Source organism: Nelumbo lutea, chromosome 3 (genome assembly GCF_056320005.1).
Source record: "Nelumbo lutea isolate HS-2025 chromosome 3, American lotus-T2T, whole genome shotgun sequence".
NCBI lineage: Eukaryota > Viridiplantae > Streptophyta > Magnoliopsida > Proteales > Nelumbonaceae > Nelumbo > Nelumbo lutea.
In genome coordinates, this window is record NC_142686.1 from 101,276,493 (window position 1) to 101,291,623 (window position 15,131).

Below are 15,131 nucleotides of genomic sequence, written 5' to 3' on the forward strand. Positions count from 1 at the left end.
TTCAAATTATCAAAAACCCCCACTCCAATGCCTACCTATACGGAAAACTATACGGAAAAGTAGAGAATGACGGTCCCTAAAATATATCCTCTCAAGTCTCAATTACTCAATTGTCCAAACAACTTGTGATCTTTAAAAGTTGTGCTATAAACAATGAAACAAATAAAGATTCTCCTTATCCTTAACCGTCACAACATGAATGTTTCGGTTTTCAATTTCATTTATTTTTAAAAATTCCATATGAGCAAAGTAGGAAGACAGAATGTGTTGATTTTGTTTAAGTATTTTTAAAACCATCAAAATGATGCTTATTCATCTAATAACAGATGCAACAAACAGGTCTAAATGGAGTACAGAGACTCTCAGATAATGGTGAGAGCTCTGAAAAATGTTGTATACATGAGTACGTGTTATAATTAGTTACATAACGTACAGACGTCTAACAGATAAATGGAACAAGTAGAGACATCTTATCCTTATGATCAGTTAGTATAGTTAACACAATTATGTGCCTTGGTCTTCACTATTCAAGAGGAGACACCATCAACTTGCCACGTAGAACCAATTGTAATATTATGTCAGCCAATTTATCTTCGCTAGAGATGAACTGAATGAGTACTCTTTTCCTTGCAATCTGCTCCATACAAATGAAAATCAATTTGTATGTGCTTGGCATGGGAATGGGGAATAGGGTTTGCAATGATATATGTGGCTCTCAAATCAATGACAATTCTGAGAGATTTCAATTAGACCTCTTCATAGGCTGAGTTTTTTCTCTTTATAAATAAAAAAAAAAAAAAAAAAATTATCAGGCCCGAACCTAAGCCTTAACTAATATAAAACCCAAAGCCTGATTAGACGAATATTGTATTTTTTATTATATATTCTATAGTCAAATCGGGTTCAGGCTCAGGCTGGACTAGTCTGTCAGGCAGGCTATTCGGTTCATGAACAGGTTTAATTTGGAAGTCATGAAGAAGAGACATAAGCCATACTCTTGAGGTGTGGCACAAGCAATGCTTCTATATTCAGATTCAGTGTCAGATCTAGAAACTATAGCTTGTTTCTTAGAGGACCATGATATAAGATTCTTTCCTAAGAAAATGCAAAAATCCCTATGAAAAATGTCAATCCATTGGGTAGCTAGTTTGATCGGCATTTGAATATGCATGAAGAGTTGGAGAAGAACATGAAATGAAGAAATTGCCATGGGAAATGGTTCCATTCAGATATCTATCTCAATATACCTTTAATAGATCATATTGACGGCAAATGCAATGTCAGGTCTAGACATGGTGAGATATTACGATACACCAACAATACATCTATACTCAATTACATTAGAAAGGGGTTCGCTGGACTGTAGTGTCAATTTGCAATTGAAGACATTGTGTATATCAATCTGATGCAAGGGCTAGTTGGAAGAGATAGCCATGTTGATGACAACTCGTATAGTGGTAGGATTAACCCTAGGGATAAATGTGTCAACATAATCTAACCAGGGGTGTTAACTGAAGCCATGAGCTACAAGCCAAGACTTAGGCCCCGTTTGATTCACAGGAATAGGGGTTTGGAATCGGAATCGGAATCATTCCGATTCCAATTGTTTGGTTGGGAGGAATCGGACTCCCATTCCCATTCCTGCTAGAATGTCATTCTCCCATTTGAGGGAATGGCCATTCCCTGCCCCTCCCTTGGGAATGAAATGGCCATTTCTGCTGATTTCAATTCGCATTCCCATTCATGTTTGAACCAAAAAGATTATGGGAATGGACCATTCCGATTCCGGAGGATTTCGATTCTGATTCCGATTCCGATTCTGACTGTAAACCAAACGGACCCTTATATCCTTAGAAAGTGCAATATGGATTTTTCTTGAGGTCAAAGAGCCATTTGTAATCAACAAGGTTCATAGAGGGAGAATAGTGAACAAGTTTCCATGTTCTATTTTTTAGTGAGGCATCAATTTCAACAATCATTGTTACCTTCTTTTCAGGATGTTTTAGGCCATGTTTGGTTCACTGCTCTAGGCCTCATTTTTTTTTTTTTAATTCTTGCTCATTTTGGGAAAGAATGGGCAAGAATGAATTATATTAGAGCGTTTGGTTGCAAACTTCTTGTCATTGGATTCATTCTTTTCAGAATGAAAAATCAGCCTATTATAGTATAAAAATTGAGGTAACCTGCAGCATGAAAAATAATCATGCCCCATTTTGCTCATTTCATTCTTTAAAAAAACTCTATGCCAGTGGTCATAAACGGCTGGCCTAAGTCTACAAAACCACCACCATGAATGTCCATTGGCAGATTGTCATGGAAACTTATGCTAGTGGGCCCACCAGTAAACATCTATGCCAATAATTTTGGAGACCTAGGCCCATTTCAGAATTTCATATTGGATTCTTGGGTAAGAATGAGAAAGAATGAGAGTTGAACCAACATGGCCTAATCAAAGGATGCTTGGTGGCTGAATTTAGGATTGAAAACTCCACTTAGTCCCTTATTGCATGTTTGCATAGGATGAGTTTGGATGGATTGGGTCCCGTCCTATCCAAAATCAATTTGGACGGACCAACAGGGCATATTGGATCAGATCAATCCAGTCCAAAATATTTATTAGATTGGATTGGACTTGGTCCGTCCATAATAAAATTTTATATTGGATTGGATTAGATTAAGCCAATATTTGGTACATAGATATAGGATAAGAATATAGGTGCCGATGAATTAGGTTTGGGTTGAAACTAATCTATATCAAAACGAATTTGAACAGATTGGATGGTCCAGACATTGAATTGGACTGGTCCAAAGTGGTCCAAAATATTTAATGGATTGGATTGGACCTGGTCCATTTATAATGGACTCGCATTGGACTTGATCGGATTAGACCAAATCTAGTCTAATTGACACCCCTATATACAACATTCAATGGCAAATATATGTCATGGAATCATGTGGGCCCCACATCAATAACTCAATATGAAAAAATGACAAAAATACTTGACAAGCTTTTGCAGTTTATTACATTAAAAAAATAAAAAAAAATGAAAAGAAACAATGTATAACATCAAAATAAATAACATGAAAAATATAAAATGTCCATTAGTGTTAGTAAAATCAGGAGTGTTGATCTCCAAATGAGCTATACAATGGGAGGTGGTCCAAAGTATACTATAGGATGATATAGGTGATGTTGAAGATGTAGTTGCAAAGGGAAATATTTTGTTCATTGAATGTGACATGGCAATATATGTTAAAAAGGTTACCACTGGTAGTTTGTGGGCGACAAGTGACTTTGCTAGTAGAGTTAAACTAGTTTCAACAATTTGCCAATGTTTTTGAACATAAACCATTCTGCTCAGAGGTGTGAAGACATGATGTGAGGTGTTGAATACGACATTTGATTGAGAATGGCTTGAATTCATAAATTCACCTCCGCCATCCGTTTGGAGCATGATTTTGAAAATCGGACCGGATTGGACCGTCAGACCGATTGACCCAGAAATCGGTCATGAATTCGGGTCTAATCTCAGACCAAAATCGTCTAATTGGGATTCAAACTAAATGGTCAGACCATTTGACCCGAGAACCAGTGGTCAGACCAAAACGGTTCCATTTTCGATTTGGTTTTCAAAACCATGGTTTGGAGGCATTTAATTTTGTAGTAAGAAGCTTTTCAACATAAGGTTTGCATCTAATGAAAACTTGCAAGGAATCAGATTTAAGTATTGGAGGATAAATCCATTGAAAGCGGTTGAAAGCATCAACAAATACTAAAATATTTAAAACCATGTGATGAAGCTATAGGTGATGGACCCCATACATCACAATTAATCAATTCTAATGGTGATTCATAGAATGTAGTACTAGGAAGTTTATGTGCCTTGCCTAATGGGTATGAAGAACAAAATGACATTCTTTCTCTCTAATATAGGATAACTGAAGATTGTGAGCATTAGGCTCAGTTTGGAAGGAGTATATAATTTGTATTATTTTATATATATTCGTATTCTTTCCAAACTGAACCTTAACAACATGTCTAGCTATATTGTAGCTAGGGGCTGGATGATGCCCCAAGCGATCATGCCACCTGGCTATCAATAGACACTTTCACACCAACCAGGGGCAATGGTTGAGTCGTTGAGAAGCATGTGAAGCTTTATTACCATCCACCTATACAAGATAACTTGTAAAGGCCAATCTCAAGAACTGTCCTGAAGGAGAACCATCATCTTGTGTACATCCTTCACCATAAATTTGTAAAAAAACAATTATTATATATCCTTAGAAAATTTTGCAAAGTAATATTAAGAACATGCAACACATCCCCTAGCTGCTGGAATAAAATGAAAATAATATAATTTGGAACATCCAGTGTGAACAATAGGAAGACCATTACCATCACCAATAGTATGCCCAATATAATCCGAACCCAAATGCAAATTCTCAAAGATCAACTTTAATATGGTGACTGGCGCCGGAATCTGGATATCAATTCTTGAGAATGTTTGATGTTCTTAGTTTTTCAGGTTTTCCCTTTCTTTTATAGAACGGAAGAAGCTACACAAGACGGGGTGTTGAAATGATTCAAACAAAGCTTTTGTATGCTCTGTACAAATCTCATGATTCAAGAGCAAATTGAATTATAGTTACCAGCCATATTCAGGGCCCAATTTGCCCAGAACAAATTGAATTAACTCAACATTTGATATATGTTCACCTATTGCCACCAGGTGATCGGCTTGCTCACTGTGTAGCAGGGGGATTGAGAACTCTAAAAAGATGTTATATAATATAAATATGTCTAGAGAGAGAGATAAATGCTACAGTTACAGACTATCTTATCCTTTTCGGTTAGTACAGTTAATACAGTTATGTGCCTTGGTTTCACTATCCTCAACATTTCAAACCGTAAACTTAAGAAGGGTTACAACCAAACCAAGAACGTATTGGAAGCGTTTTTTATTGGGACTAAGGGTGTCAATGGACCAGTTTTGGATTGGACTCCGTCTAGTCCATAATCAATTTAGACGGATTTATGGATTAACAAGACATTGTCTTGGACCAATCCGATCCAAAATATTTATTAGATTGGTTTTTTTTTTGAAACCATTATTACGCATTATATTTCTGTCAATCAAGAAATTGATACAAAAAAATGCCGATAAAGCCAATCAGAAAACACAGAAAACAATTTCTCAAGAGAACAAAATATACAAATGGATGAAGGAGAACATAAGGAAATTCTGCAACCATTTAAAGGTGAATAAAAATCACCAATAGAAGTAGAGATGCACATCTCCAATCCACCACAAATGGCGAATGAATTTGACGGTAGAGAGCTCTAAAAGACTGCCTTCGCCGAAGAATTGCAAACGGAATTCACCATGAATAGCATCTGTTAAAGAACCGTGAAATGACTCAATCATAGACGGCAATCGTGAAACTACATCCATCAGTAACGATCGTCTAATAAAGAGTTGAAGGGAAGAACCCCATGTCAAAATGCAAATGGGAGAAAATAGGGGGGAAAGGAGAACCTAGATGGGAGAAACCAGAGAACAAAGCCTCAAGAAAAACTCAAGAGAAAGCCTCTCTCGAAGCAGAGAGAGAGAGAGAGAGAGAGAGAGAGAAGGGGAAATGAGAACCTAAATGGGTGGCTCTCTTCGAGACTCCCTAAAGGGAGCCACCCCAAAGAAAACCCTAAGGATCACCTTCTTTTGAAAATCTTGTGGAAAGATAAAGAATATTAGATTGGATTGGACTTGGTCTATCCATAACAAATTTATATTGAATTGGGTTGGATTAAACCAATATCTGCTTTATTGATATAAAATAATAATATATGTATCAATGCATTAGATTTGGGTTGACACCAATCTAAATCAAAATAAAATTAAATAGATTGAAATCATTTATAATGTACTTACATTAGACCGGATGGATTGGGCTAAATCCAATCCAATTAACACCCCTAATTGGGACGTTTCATAGAAGCACATTTTCAATGAAATGGGGAGTGATTTGATTTGATTTGATGAGGGGTGCACTCACGTGCGGTGTCGTTTCTCATAATCTCATTCATATTGTCGGCTTGGCGTGAGGTGCATGAAGACAACACAAAGTCAAAAGTGTGACATCTTTGAGTTCATATTCCTTTCTGCGGAATGCGGAATGCGGAATGCTAACCGTCACATCTATCCATATATATTAAAGTGGGAAGGTGTTGGTTTATGGCCTATTATATTGGCTATTGGGCTACCTTCACTTCATTCTTCACATTTCAACTCAATTCATATCGGCGTATTCTAATTTCTAAGTCATGATTCCGCAAAATCAACAACACAATACCATTGCATCTAATTGATGGTTTTAAGAAAAAGTCCTGATCCGATGTGTAAGGGTGGGTGTTCACGGTTTGGTTCGTTGTAATTTAGAATTGATTTTAGATAAATTCAGTAAAATACAGTTTAATAACCAGTGGTTTTAGGTTTTTAACACGGTTTGGACTATTTTATTGGGTTTAATCTAATTAGAAAGTTAACGGGAATAGGGCTCTGAAATCGTTGAATCGTTGTAGTTGGTAATTTAATTTGGTTAGAATGAGAGTGTTTAGGAATAGGGTTTTGGAATTGGAATTGGAATTGGTTATTCCAATTCTAACTGTTTTGTTGGATGAATTTGGAATTCCATTTCTGTTTTTGCTAGAATGACATTCCTCCCTTTGAGGGAATAGCCATACCTTGCCTCTTTCTTTGGGAATGAAATCTTATTTCTGCTGATTTTAATTTTCATTTTCATTCTCATTTGTATTTGAAACAAACATAAGGAATGGACTATTCGGATTCCAATTCTGATTCCAACTGCAAACCAAACGAACCCTTGTTATATATTATATATATGTTATATCAGCTTACGGTTTATGTATTTATGATTTAATCTGATTTCTAAATTAAACTGCAAATTACGATATGATTTGGTACAGTTTGAACCATATAACAAACATCCCTTGTGGCAAGTGACAAAACGTTTTCTGAAAACATAAAACTAAGTATATATTTGGCATGACGCTAAAGATGCAAGTTGGAAGCCTTTATTTTGTTTGAAATCATTACTGACAAGTAAGACGTTTCTTGGAGCAACAACTTTTTATGTTTACTACCAATGCTTTAAGAAATGTTTTTTTGCACTTTTAACTATTATCCATTGCCACATCACTGCCCAATTTGGTTTGGAACACCATTTTCTATGAAAAAATTAATTCCAAACACATAGTTGTTTCCTGAAATACCGTTGTTTCCTACATGAAAAAACGGTTCCAAACAGATGCACCACGCCACCACATGCTCTTCATAGTTGCACCTTCTTCAGTGTTGGACTTGCATATGCACCTCTTCTGAGTTCTGATCTGTCAATCCGGACGTGATTCATTAAAGATGCGTAGAAGAGTTGTATCAGATAACATCTCAAAGCAGAAACCCAAATTAAAGTGGAAGGGGAGCCGTTGGGAACGGACGACTCTGATATTAATTACAAGGAGATCAAGACAGGTCCCGGAGCATCCCCGCCATTAAATATTCCCCCTCCTTTTTTTTATTTTGATTTCACTATTTTACACCAAAATCGAGGCAAGAAAAAATAAAGAAAACGGAAAAATTCTGTATCTTGTGGCGCACGATACGCACTCCGTTGATTATAATATTATCATATGGATTCTGGGGAGGCTACGCAATCGCAAGTGGTGATGGCGCAGGGCCTCATCTCATCCCGTGCTCCCGCACATCGGACTGCAACGCCGGCTCTCCTCATCTTGCTCAAAAATCCCTCGACGAAAAACCAACGAACACTCCGGCAACTCGCCGAGATCGGCAAACAGAGACTCGTCTTCTTCTCTCATCTGGAATATCATCGCCACGTCAGCGCTCCCGCTGCTGCTCCCCGGATAAGTCGTGCTCTCGAGTACGGCGGGTGAGGTGGATGGCACGTCGGAGAACCAGCTAAAGTCGTCGCTGGTGATCATTGATTCCTCTCCCAGATCACCGAACTTACTATCATCCGGTTCTATAGCTGGTCGATCTGAGAAGACAACCGGTTCTTCTGGCGGGAATTTTGGGGAAATATCATTTTCGGTGGTAGTGGAGGGGGGACTGCTGCTACCGTTGGCGGGGGAAACAACGGCGGGTGGAGTGGCGGAGGTGGTGGTGGCGGTGGTGTTAGAATGAGAAGCGGTAGAATTAGAATTTCTGGAGGCCGGCCAAGGGTGGTTGTGTTCACACGCATACGTTATGACAAGCATTGTGGGGTCCACGTGGCTCCTCTCCACTTGTTTTCTCGCCGGACAACCCTTTGAACTACTGCATCGATAATATCCCCTGCGAAGGAGGTTTAAACAAACGAAAACGACAATTAATGAGTTAATCCAATCTTAACTTAATCACGAACTAAACCCCTGGCCCATTTTAGCGTGACCAGGTTCGTGCTAACATGTACCGTTCGTGAATTACGTCATCCCATTCCCAGCCCAGCTGCTTCTCTTGCTCAGTGACTCGGTCCTTCTCTTCTGTCACAGTCTCACGGCGGCGAAACTAAACAGCCCCGAGAGTCTGTCACTGAGACAGAGGACAATAATCCGTGGGCTCAGTTTAGGACACGACCCTTAAAAATACTGCGCATGTTAGTTATTAGGCCCACGGTTTCCTTATAATGCACCGAAATTCTGGCCTCTGGGTCGACTGGTTCGACTCGAGTACCGTGCATCAGTGATCACCATTTGTAACGGTTTTTTGTGCATTTTCTGTTAACATGTGCAGTGTTCTACAAAATTGTGATGTTACTGAAAATCATGCGGCTCTGATGAACTCGTCGAGAACCAATCAGATCCGACTGAAGAAAGAACAAGAATTCTGAAGGTTGAAGGCTGAAAGGCTGAGCTCATGTTAGAGATGAAGCAGCTGATCAGAATCAGATTATAGCTAGCTTACCTGGGATAGGGAGAACCTTTGATGGGCTTTTGTCCGTACTTCCTCCAGGCCCACGAATCGGAAGGCGGAGCTCCCTCCCCCTTGAGCCGAGAACCATCGACGTCCCCGATCGGCACGGACACCACCCTCTTCTGTACAGAGCGCCTACTGAAGCAAGTAAAAGAAAGAAGCAACCAGACAAAGTGGTCTCTCTTCAATTAATCACATAAAATTCAGAGCAACAAGCACAGAGACTGTTGGAGCTAACCGGAATCCTACACAATTCCGGCGAAAGAAGACACCATTTTATTAATTCCGAACCTAAACTAACCTTCTCTTCGGGGACGACGTAGAAGTAACCTTTCCTTCGCTGATCACGCCGGAGAAGGGTGATTCTCCTCCACTTTTTGGCGTAATTCGTACACCCACTTGCTCGCCAACAAAAGGGTTGCTGAATCTACCCTCCATGATCACAGCTGAATAATGCAACTAATGATCTCCCGAGCCGGTGTCAGTTGATACAAAGTTATAAACTCCTTGAAGATCGATGCCTACTGCAATAATTCATCCATGGTGAAGGGTCGTCGGGGGAAGGAGATAATCAGAGTGGCCGGAGAGAGAGAGAAGAGAGGGGATTTGGTGGGAAGAAGAAATTGGGAGAGGGTGGTGGAATGAGGGTTAGGCTTTAACATGAGCCGTCATGTTGACAGATGGGCAGTTGTATAGTTTATAGAGGACGTGCAGGCAAATACGAAATAATCTGGATTAAATATATCGCAAGTGAAAGCGACCACAAATTTGATTTTGATCAAGGAAGCTGATAAAGAAATATAAAATAATGTGGGAATGGGATCACATGGTCTCTCCCTCCATGAAAGGGGAGTTTGAGTTCTTTGAAAATTTCTCATTTCTTTTTTTCTTGATGATCTCATCACCTTTTGGCTTCTTCTCCTCCTGGTTTTCATACTTGGTGGCAGCTTCCTACTTGGAAATACAAAACACCCTCTTAGTACACCTTGCAATTATGTAGTATCTTCAATTGATTTTTTAAACAGTTGTTAACTTTTTTTATCTCTGAATTCTAATTTGGTTTCTTAATTCTTAAGACATGGATTGTTGATCATTTCCATCTCTTGCTTGGTTTTGGGTGGATAATGGAAGTTAGAAAATGGGTTCCTTGGCATTAATAATATGGAGTGTATTCAAATTTTAAATTGGTTTCTTCAACTTGTAATTTTATATTTAGGCAGAGTAGTTTAGATTATAGACTGTGCTTTTGTAGTTGGTAAATCTATCTTCTATTCTAGGTTCAAACAACTGAAACAGTGCCTGATAATGGCACATGGCATATGCAGATAGTTTAGTTGGATTTGCAGTAATCATCTCAAAAACCAGGAATTAATAGGAATTGGGCCGAGCCAGGCTCATCAAGCAAGCCACAATTTAAATAATTCCTTTTGTTGTGATGTTTATACTATTGGCCTTCTTGATAACCTCTTGTTGTTAATTGAGAAGAGTTGGAACTATCATTAATTGGTTGTAGTGTATTTCTTTCATAATAATTAATTAATTCTAAGTTATTATATTTCCAGAAATTGTCAATGCATGGTATGTAAGTTATTAGAACATATTAATAGTATCTTTTTCTATTAATATATATGGCTATGCAACATAAAAAGATAAATGCAGATCAATTATTATTTATTTATTCCAACTTTCCAAGAACAACAATTTAAAACTATGAAAAGTTTGCCATTTTTCTTCACTTAAAAGGGGTTCATTTTAAGGAAAAACCAAGCACTAAAACCTAAATGATCAACCAAAAGCCACTACAAGAGGAAGGAAGAGGGAAAATTAAAGGCAATGGAAATATGTGATTTTTAATTAAGGGTTTTCTTCTCTTGTTCACATGCTTGAGCAGTGTTTTAGAAACCGGATAAATACAACCAAGCTCACATGGTGAGGCCAAGATTGGATTGGTCAAACATATTTGCATTACAATTGTAATATGGTTGCAATTAAAAGTTTGTAAAATATGACAATATAAACAAAAAAAATGCAGCAATGAAATAGAATTTAATATGGATTGGATAGAAACTCCTACTGTGCAGTGTGCACTCATCAAAAGGAACTATTGTATAGTTAAATATTATGGTTAGTTGTGGAAATTAATTCTCTATTTATTGCAGATCAAGCTCAGTTGGTGTACTTGGGTTTGATTTCAAGCCCTCTATTTTTACTATAAAATTTCCATGCTAAGAATTTAATTAATAGGACGGTTGGTTCATGTCCTATCAAAAGTTACAATTCTCTTAAAATTAATGGTTCAGAATGGACCCATCAAACATTCAACAAAAACCTGGTTCAAACCGGTCCAACCCATGGTTTATACTAGTAGTAAAAGACATTTTAACTAAGATACACCCACACCCATTTGCTTCATTTGAACTGTAGCAAACCCAATTGTCCGGGTTCAATTTGAAAGGTGAAGCTGGCCAACCCAAGACCAAACCAATCTATTCACTAATCAGGTTGGCCCTTGTGGTCCAGGAAAAGATAAGGGAGGAGGCAGTGGGTCAAGGATTGCTGCCACCAATTTCAGTATATCCACTAAGCTGCAGATAATCTATGTACGACCAATTTAGTCGAGTTTTTAGACCATTGGGAGTCCTTATATAATTACTACAGGTACAAGTCTATCCTTTCTATCTTACAGACTTGGAAGTTTATTATTTGTAGGGGTAGTGCCTTGTAGGGGACCTCCTTCACCCTTGGAAAAGCAAGGAAAAGTTCTACAGTAGAACTTTATCAATAGATAAACACGCTTTGTACTTTGATAATTCATAAATAATACAAAGGGATTTACGTCAGGTTCTTCATCAGATGAAGCTAAATTTTAGTTCAAAAAATTCTTCTTCTTCTAGATTGGGGCACGGAGGATTTTTTTTTTCGTAGAGGGCGCAGAGGATTGACACTTCCCATTGACAAGCCTTATTTCGCCGCGTAGAATAGTAGATCTACCTGCTCAGAACCAGAGACAGAGAGAGAGAGCCTTGGTGCTTAGATTGGTTGGTTGGTTGGTAGACTGAAAAGCAGACTCAGTAGGAGCCTTCTCAAGCTTTGAATCTAAATCAGGAACAGGCTGATGAATATAGGAGATTCGTGGTTAATTATTATAAGAAAAGAAATTCTGAGTCTGGTGGTTTCTCTTTTAAAGGACAAAGAGAGTGAACAAAAGGTTATATTCTTATTGAATTTCGAATAATTGATGAGTGCAGTTGGACAATTTATAATTTCTTAATTTATCATCTGTCAATGTTGATATGGATAAAAGAAATAGTAAAAATGGAAGGACCGTTTCCTGCTCCGGATTCTCCGTGAAGAGATGAGTGTTATTGGCCCATTTGTAAGTTGTAACATCAAAATATCGAAATATCTATTCCTACTTACTCCTAACAACTCTTATGATGTACTGTGGCCATCTGAAAATGATCTGTTTTACACAACTCTCTCTCCCTTCTCAACACTTTCTTAATTTGTTTATTGCCTCTATCCTCCTCAATTCTTGACTTGTCTCACTCTACAGCTTCTTTAATACATCTCTCTCAAGAGGATAGGTCACCTTCCTGCATTGAAGAGACAAAATACTACTATTTCTTCTTCTTCTTCTTTTTTTTTTTTTTTTTTTATTTATCACTTGGGGTGGGGATCATTCAATAAATATTTGAAAATTTAAACTAATATAATTGTAGAGTTCTTTGAAATTTAAATTTTAGGTAGGAGATACCCCATTAAAGAGATAACTTACCAGAAGGGAACAGAATGGTTTTAATTAATTTGTGAATTATCTCACAGTTATAATCCCAATGAATGGAAACTTCTGCACTCTCTCCTCCTGGTAGCAACTCATCTCTTGCAACTTGGAACTCCATCCACACCTAAGACAATGAAAAAAATTCCTATCTTCTGGGGGCATTAAATTCACAATACAAGACGGAAACAGGGTGTAAGGATATAGATTGGGCTTATAAATTTATCAAACTAGTATCTATAGTTATTATATGAATCTCCAAATACACACTTGAATTCTAAATAAGGAAGCACCTCCCCAAGTAAAAGTGAAAGGTCCCTCACTCCCACTATTTTTCTTTTTTTCTTTTTTTTTTTATTGAATTTCTCTACATATCCTTCTGTTTATCTCTGACCTTTAAACCAAAATCCTTATAAACAGTTGCTTGATCTTGAGGTGAGGTAAAGGCCAAGCTGGAAACCTATTTCGTATGAGGAACAAATGGGAAGATGAAGAGAACCACTGATGGATTTTGAAATGAGAGAACATAAAGTAGAGGAAATAAATGAACCATGATTATGTTTTATCATAAAATTAAAAACTAGTTAATGATGAATGTGGAAAACTTCTGTTAGTCACCTCACACAATTACCGACATGTGGACGCTATTGACAATACAGCTCCCAAGTCAGCAAGACAGCTTGACAAGTCAACACGTGTTAACCAACATCAGGTGTGTGGCCGAGCTGGGGCAAGCTCGGCCCGCCAACAACACAAGCTCGTCTAAACCGTTCCATACACCGCGCCTTCACGAGACCCATGAGCGACTTGTAACAGCCGCACGAATCTAGCAACTGAGTTCCAGCACACTTCAAATTGCAGAAACAGCTCCGCAAAAGACTCAGAGACATTGCCTGATGGCACCTAAACCTCAGATAGCTATAAAAAGACTCCAAAACCACCCTAAAAGGTATGCGCACTAAAGTTCTTGAACTCTCTCACATATTCTCACAGAAACCCCTATTATGACTTAAGCATCGGAGTGCTCTCTTGGGTAAAAACTACCCAGACACTCTAACCTTTCTTTCTTCACAGCTCTTTCCAGCTCGGACAGCTTAGCACTGCCAAATCAAATCCTGGTTCGAGCCCAGTCATTGGACACGAGGGATTGAGCAAATCGCGCATCACCACTAGGTATCTTAGAGGTATTAAAAAACTCAAGATAAATTTAAGATAAGACCAAAAAAGTGAGGAAGAAATTTAGATAAATTCCCCAAAAGGTTCATGGAGATGTTTGGCATTGATGCCTGCGTCACGTAGGTATCACATCAGAGAAAGTGGTGCTTCAAACAACGACCTCTTCTTTGGTATTGTTTTCCAAAAAAGAAATTGATGCTCCATGCAACGCCTTGGAAATCAGGAAAGTGTGGTATGGAAAAATGCCAAATTCAATGTTTTTTGAGAAAACAATGAAGCCAATGGTGCAACGATGTGGTATCATCTTTGACGTTGGAAACTATAGATCAATTGCTCCAGATTCAATGTTTTCTGAGAAAACAAAAACGCATTACTGCCAGTGGTGCAATGATGTGGCATCATCTTGGATGTTGGATAATATAGATCAATGTTGAAAATGTTGCTGCTAGCACTGGTACCAAATAAAACCAATGCTATTTTCTCAAAAAATGCCTATGTAACAATACCGGTTCCAAACAAAAGAAATATTACAATTTTACATGCCCAGTACCATTTTTATGAGATAACAGTGCGATATTCCCAACACCAATGTCAAACACCATTTTTATGAGTCAAAAAGCTAAGGGGAGGAGTGGTGTCGGGGTGGGGGTTCTCTACAACCACAACCTCTTCTAGGGCTAGTTTCTACTTGGTTTGCAAGAATGGGAGATTTGGAATTAAAATGGGAATGGCCCACTTGATGAATTTCAGCAATTTGGTGGAATAGCATTCTCTCATTTGAGGCCTCATTTGGTTTACAGGAGTTAATAGGGGTACCAAATCGAAATGATCTGATTTCAACTATTTGGTTGGGTGGAATTGAAATTTTCATTTCCATTCATAGTGAAATAGTATTCACCCATTTGAGGGGAATGACCTATCCTCCCCTTCCCCTAAAAATGAAACCCTATTTCAACCAATTCCTATTCTCATTCCTATTTCTGTCTGAACCAAAAGATTTCGATTCCTATATCGATCGACGGCAAATCAAACCGACCCTCATCCTCCCTTTCCCCCAATTTACCCATTTAATTCTGATTGGTTGTTTAATAATTCTGATTAATTGTTGAAAGGTAGTTTTAAAATGACAAAGTACACATGGACATTATATCAATTTTGTTTATATCTAGGGCAGCCTTTGTCCC

At 38.1% G+C, this 15,131-nt stretch overlaps 1 protein-coding gene and 1 long non-coding RNA gene across 3 annotated transcripts; both read right to left on the minus strand.

The window, feature by feature from the left end:
• Window positions 1-3,720: 3,720 nt before the first annotated feature.
• LOC148867197 (uncharacterized) lies at window positions 3,721-6,386 on the minus strand. The gene is made up of 2 exons (XR_016110352.1): window positions 5,931-6,386; window positions 3,721-4,244 (listed from the first exon to the last, which is right to left on the minus strand). It is a non-coding gene; the product is annotated as an uncharacterized LOC148867197 (long non-coding RNA).
• A 1,063-nt stretch (window positions 6,387-7,449) lies between these two features.
• On the minus strand, window positions 7,450-9,955 carry LOC148867198 (putative WRKY transcription factor 65). Of its 2 annotated transcripts, none has more exons than XM_088975586.1 (3): window positions 9,292-9,955; window positions 8,982-9,128; window positions 7,450-8,372 (listed from the first exon to the last, which is right to left on the minus strand). In XM_088975586.1, the coding sequence occupies exons 1-3, from the start codon at window positions 9,426-9,428 to the stop codon at window positions 7,763-7,765; spliced, it is 894 nt and encodes a 297-aa protein (XP_088831712.1). In that variant the 5' UTR covers window positions 9,429-9,955; the 3' UTR covers window positions 7,450-7,762. The 2 variants fall into 2 exon arrangements, with proteins under 2 accessions (XP_088831712.1, XP_088831713.1); XM_088975587.1 differs by having other exon boundaries at window positions 8,982-9,125; window positions 9,292-9,662.
• Between the last annotated feature and the right edge of the window lie 5,176 nt (window positions 9,956-15,131).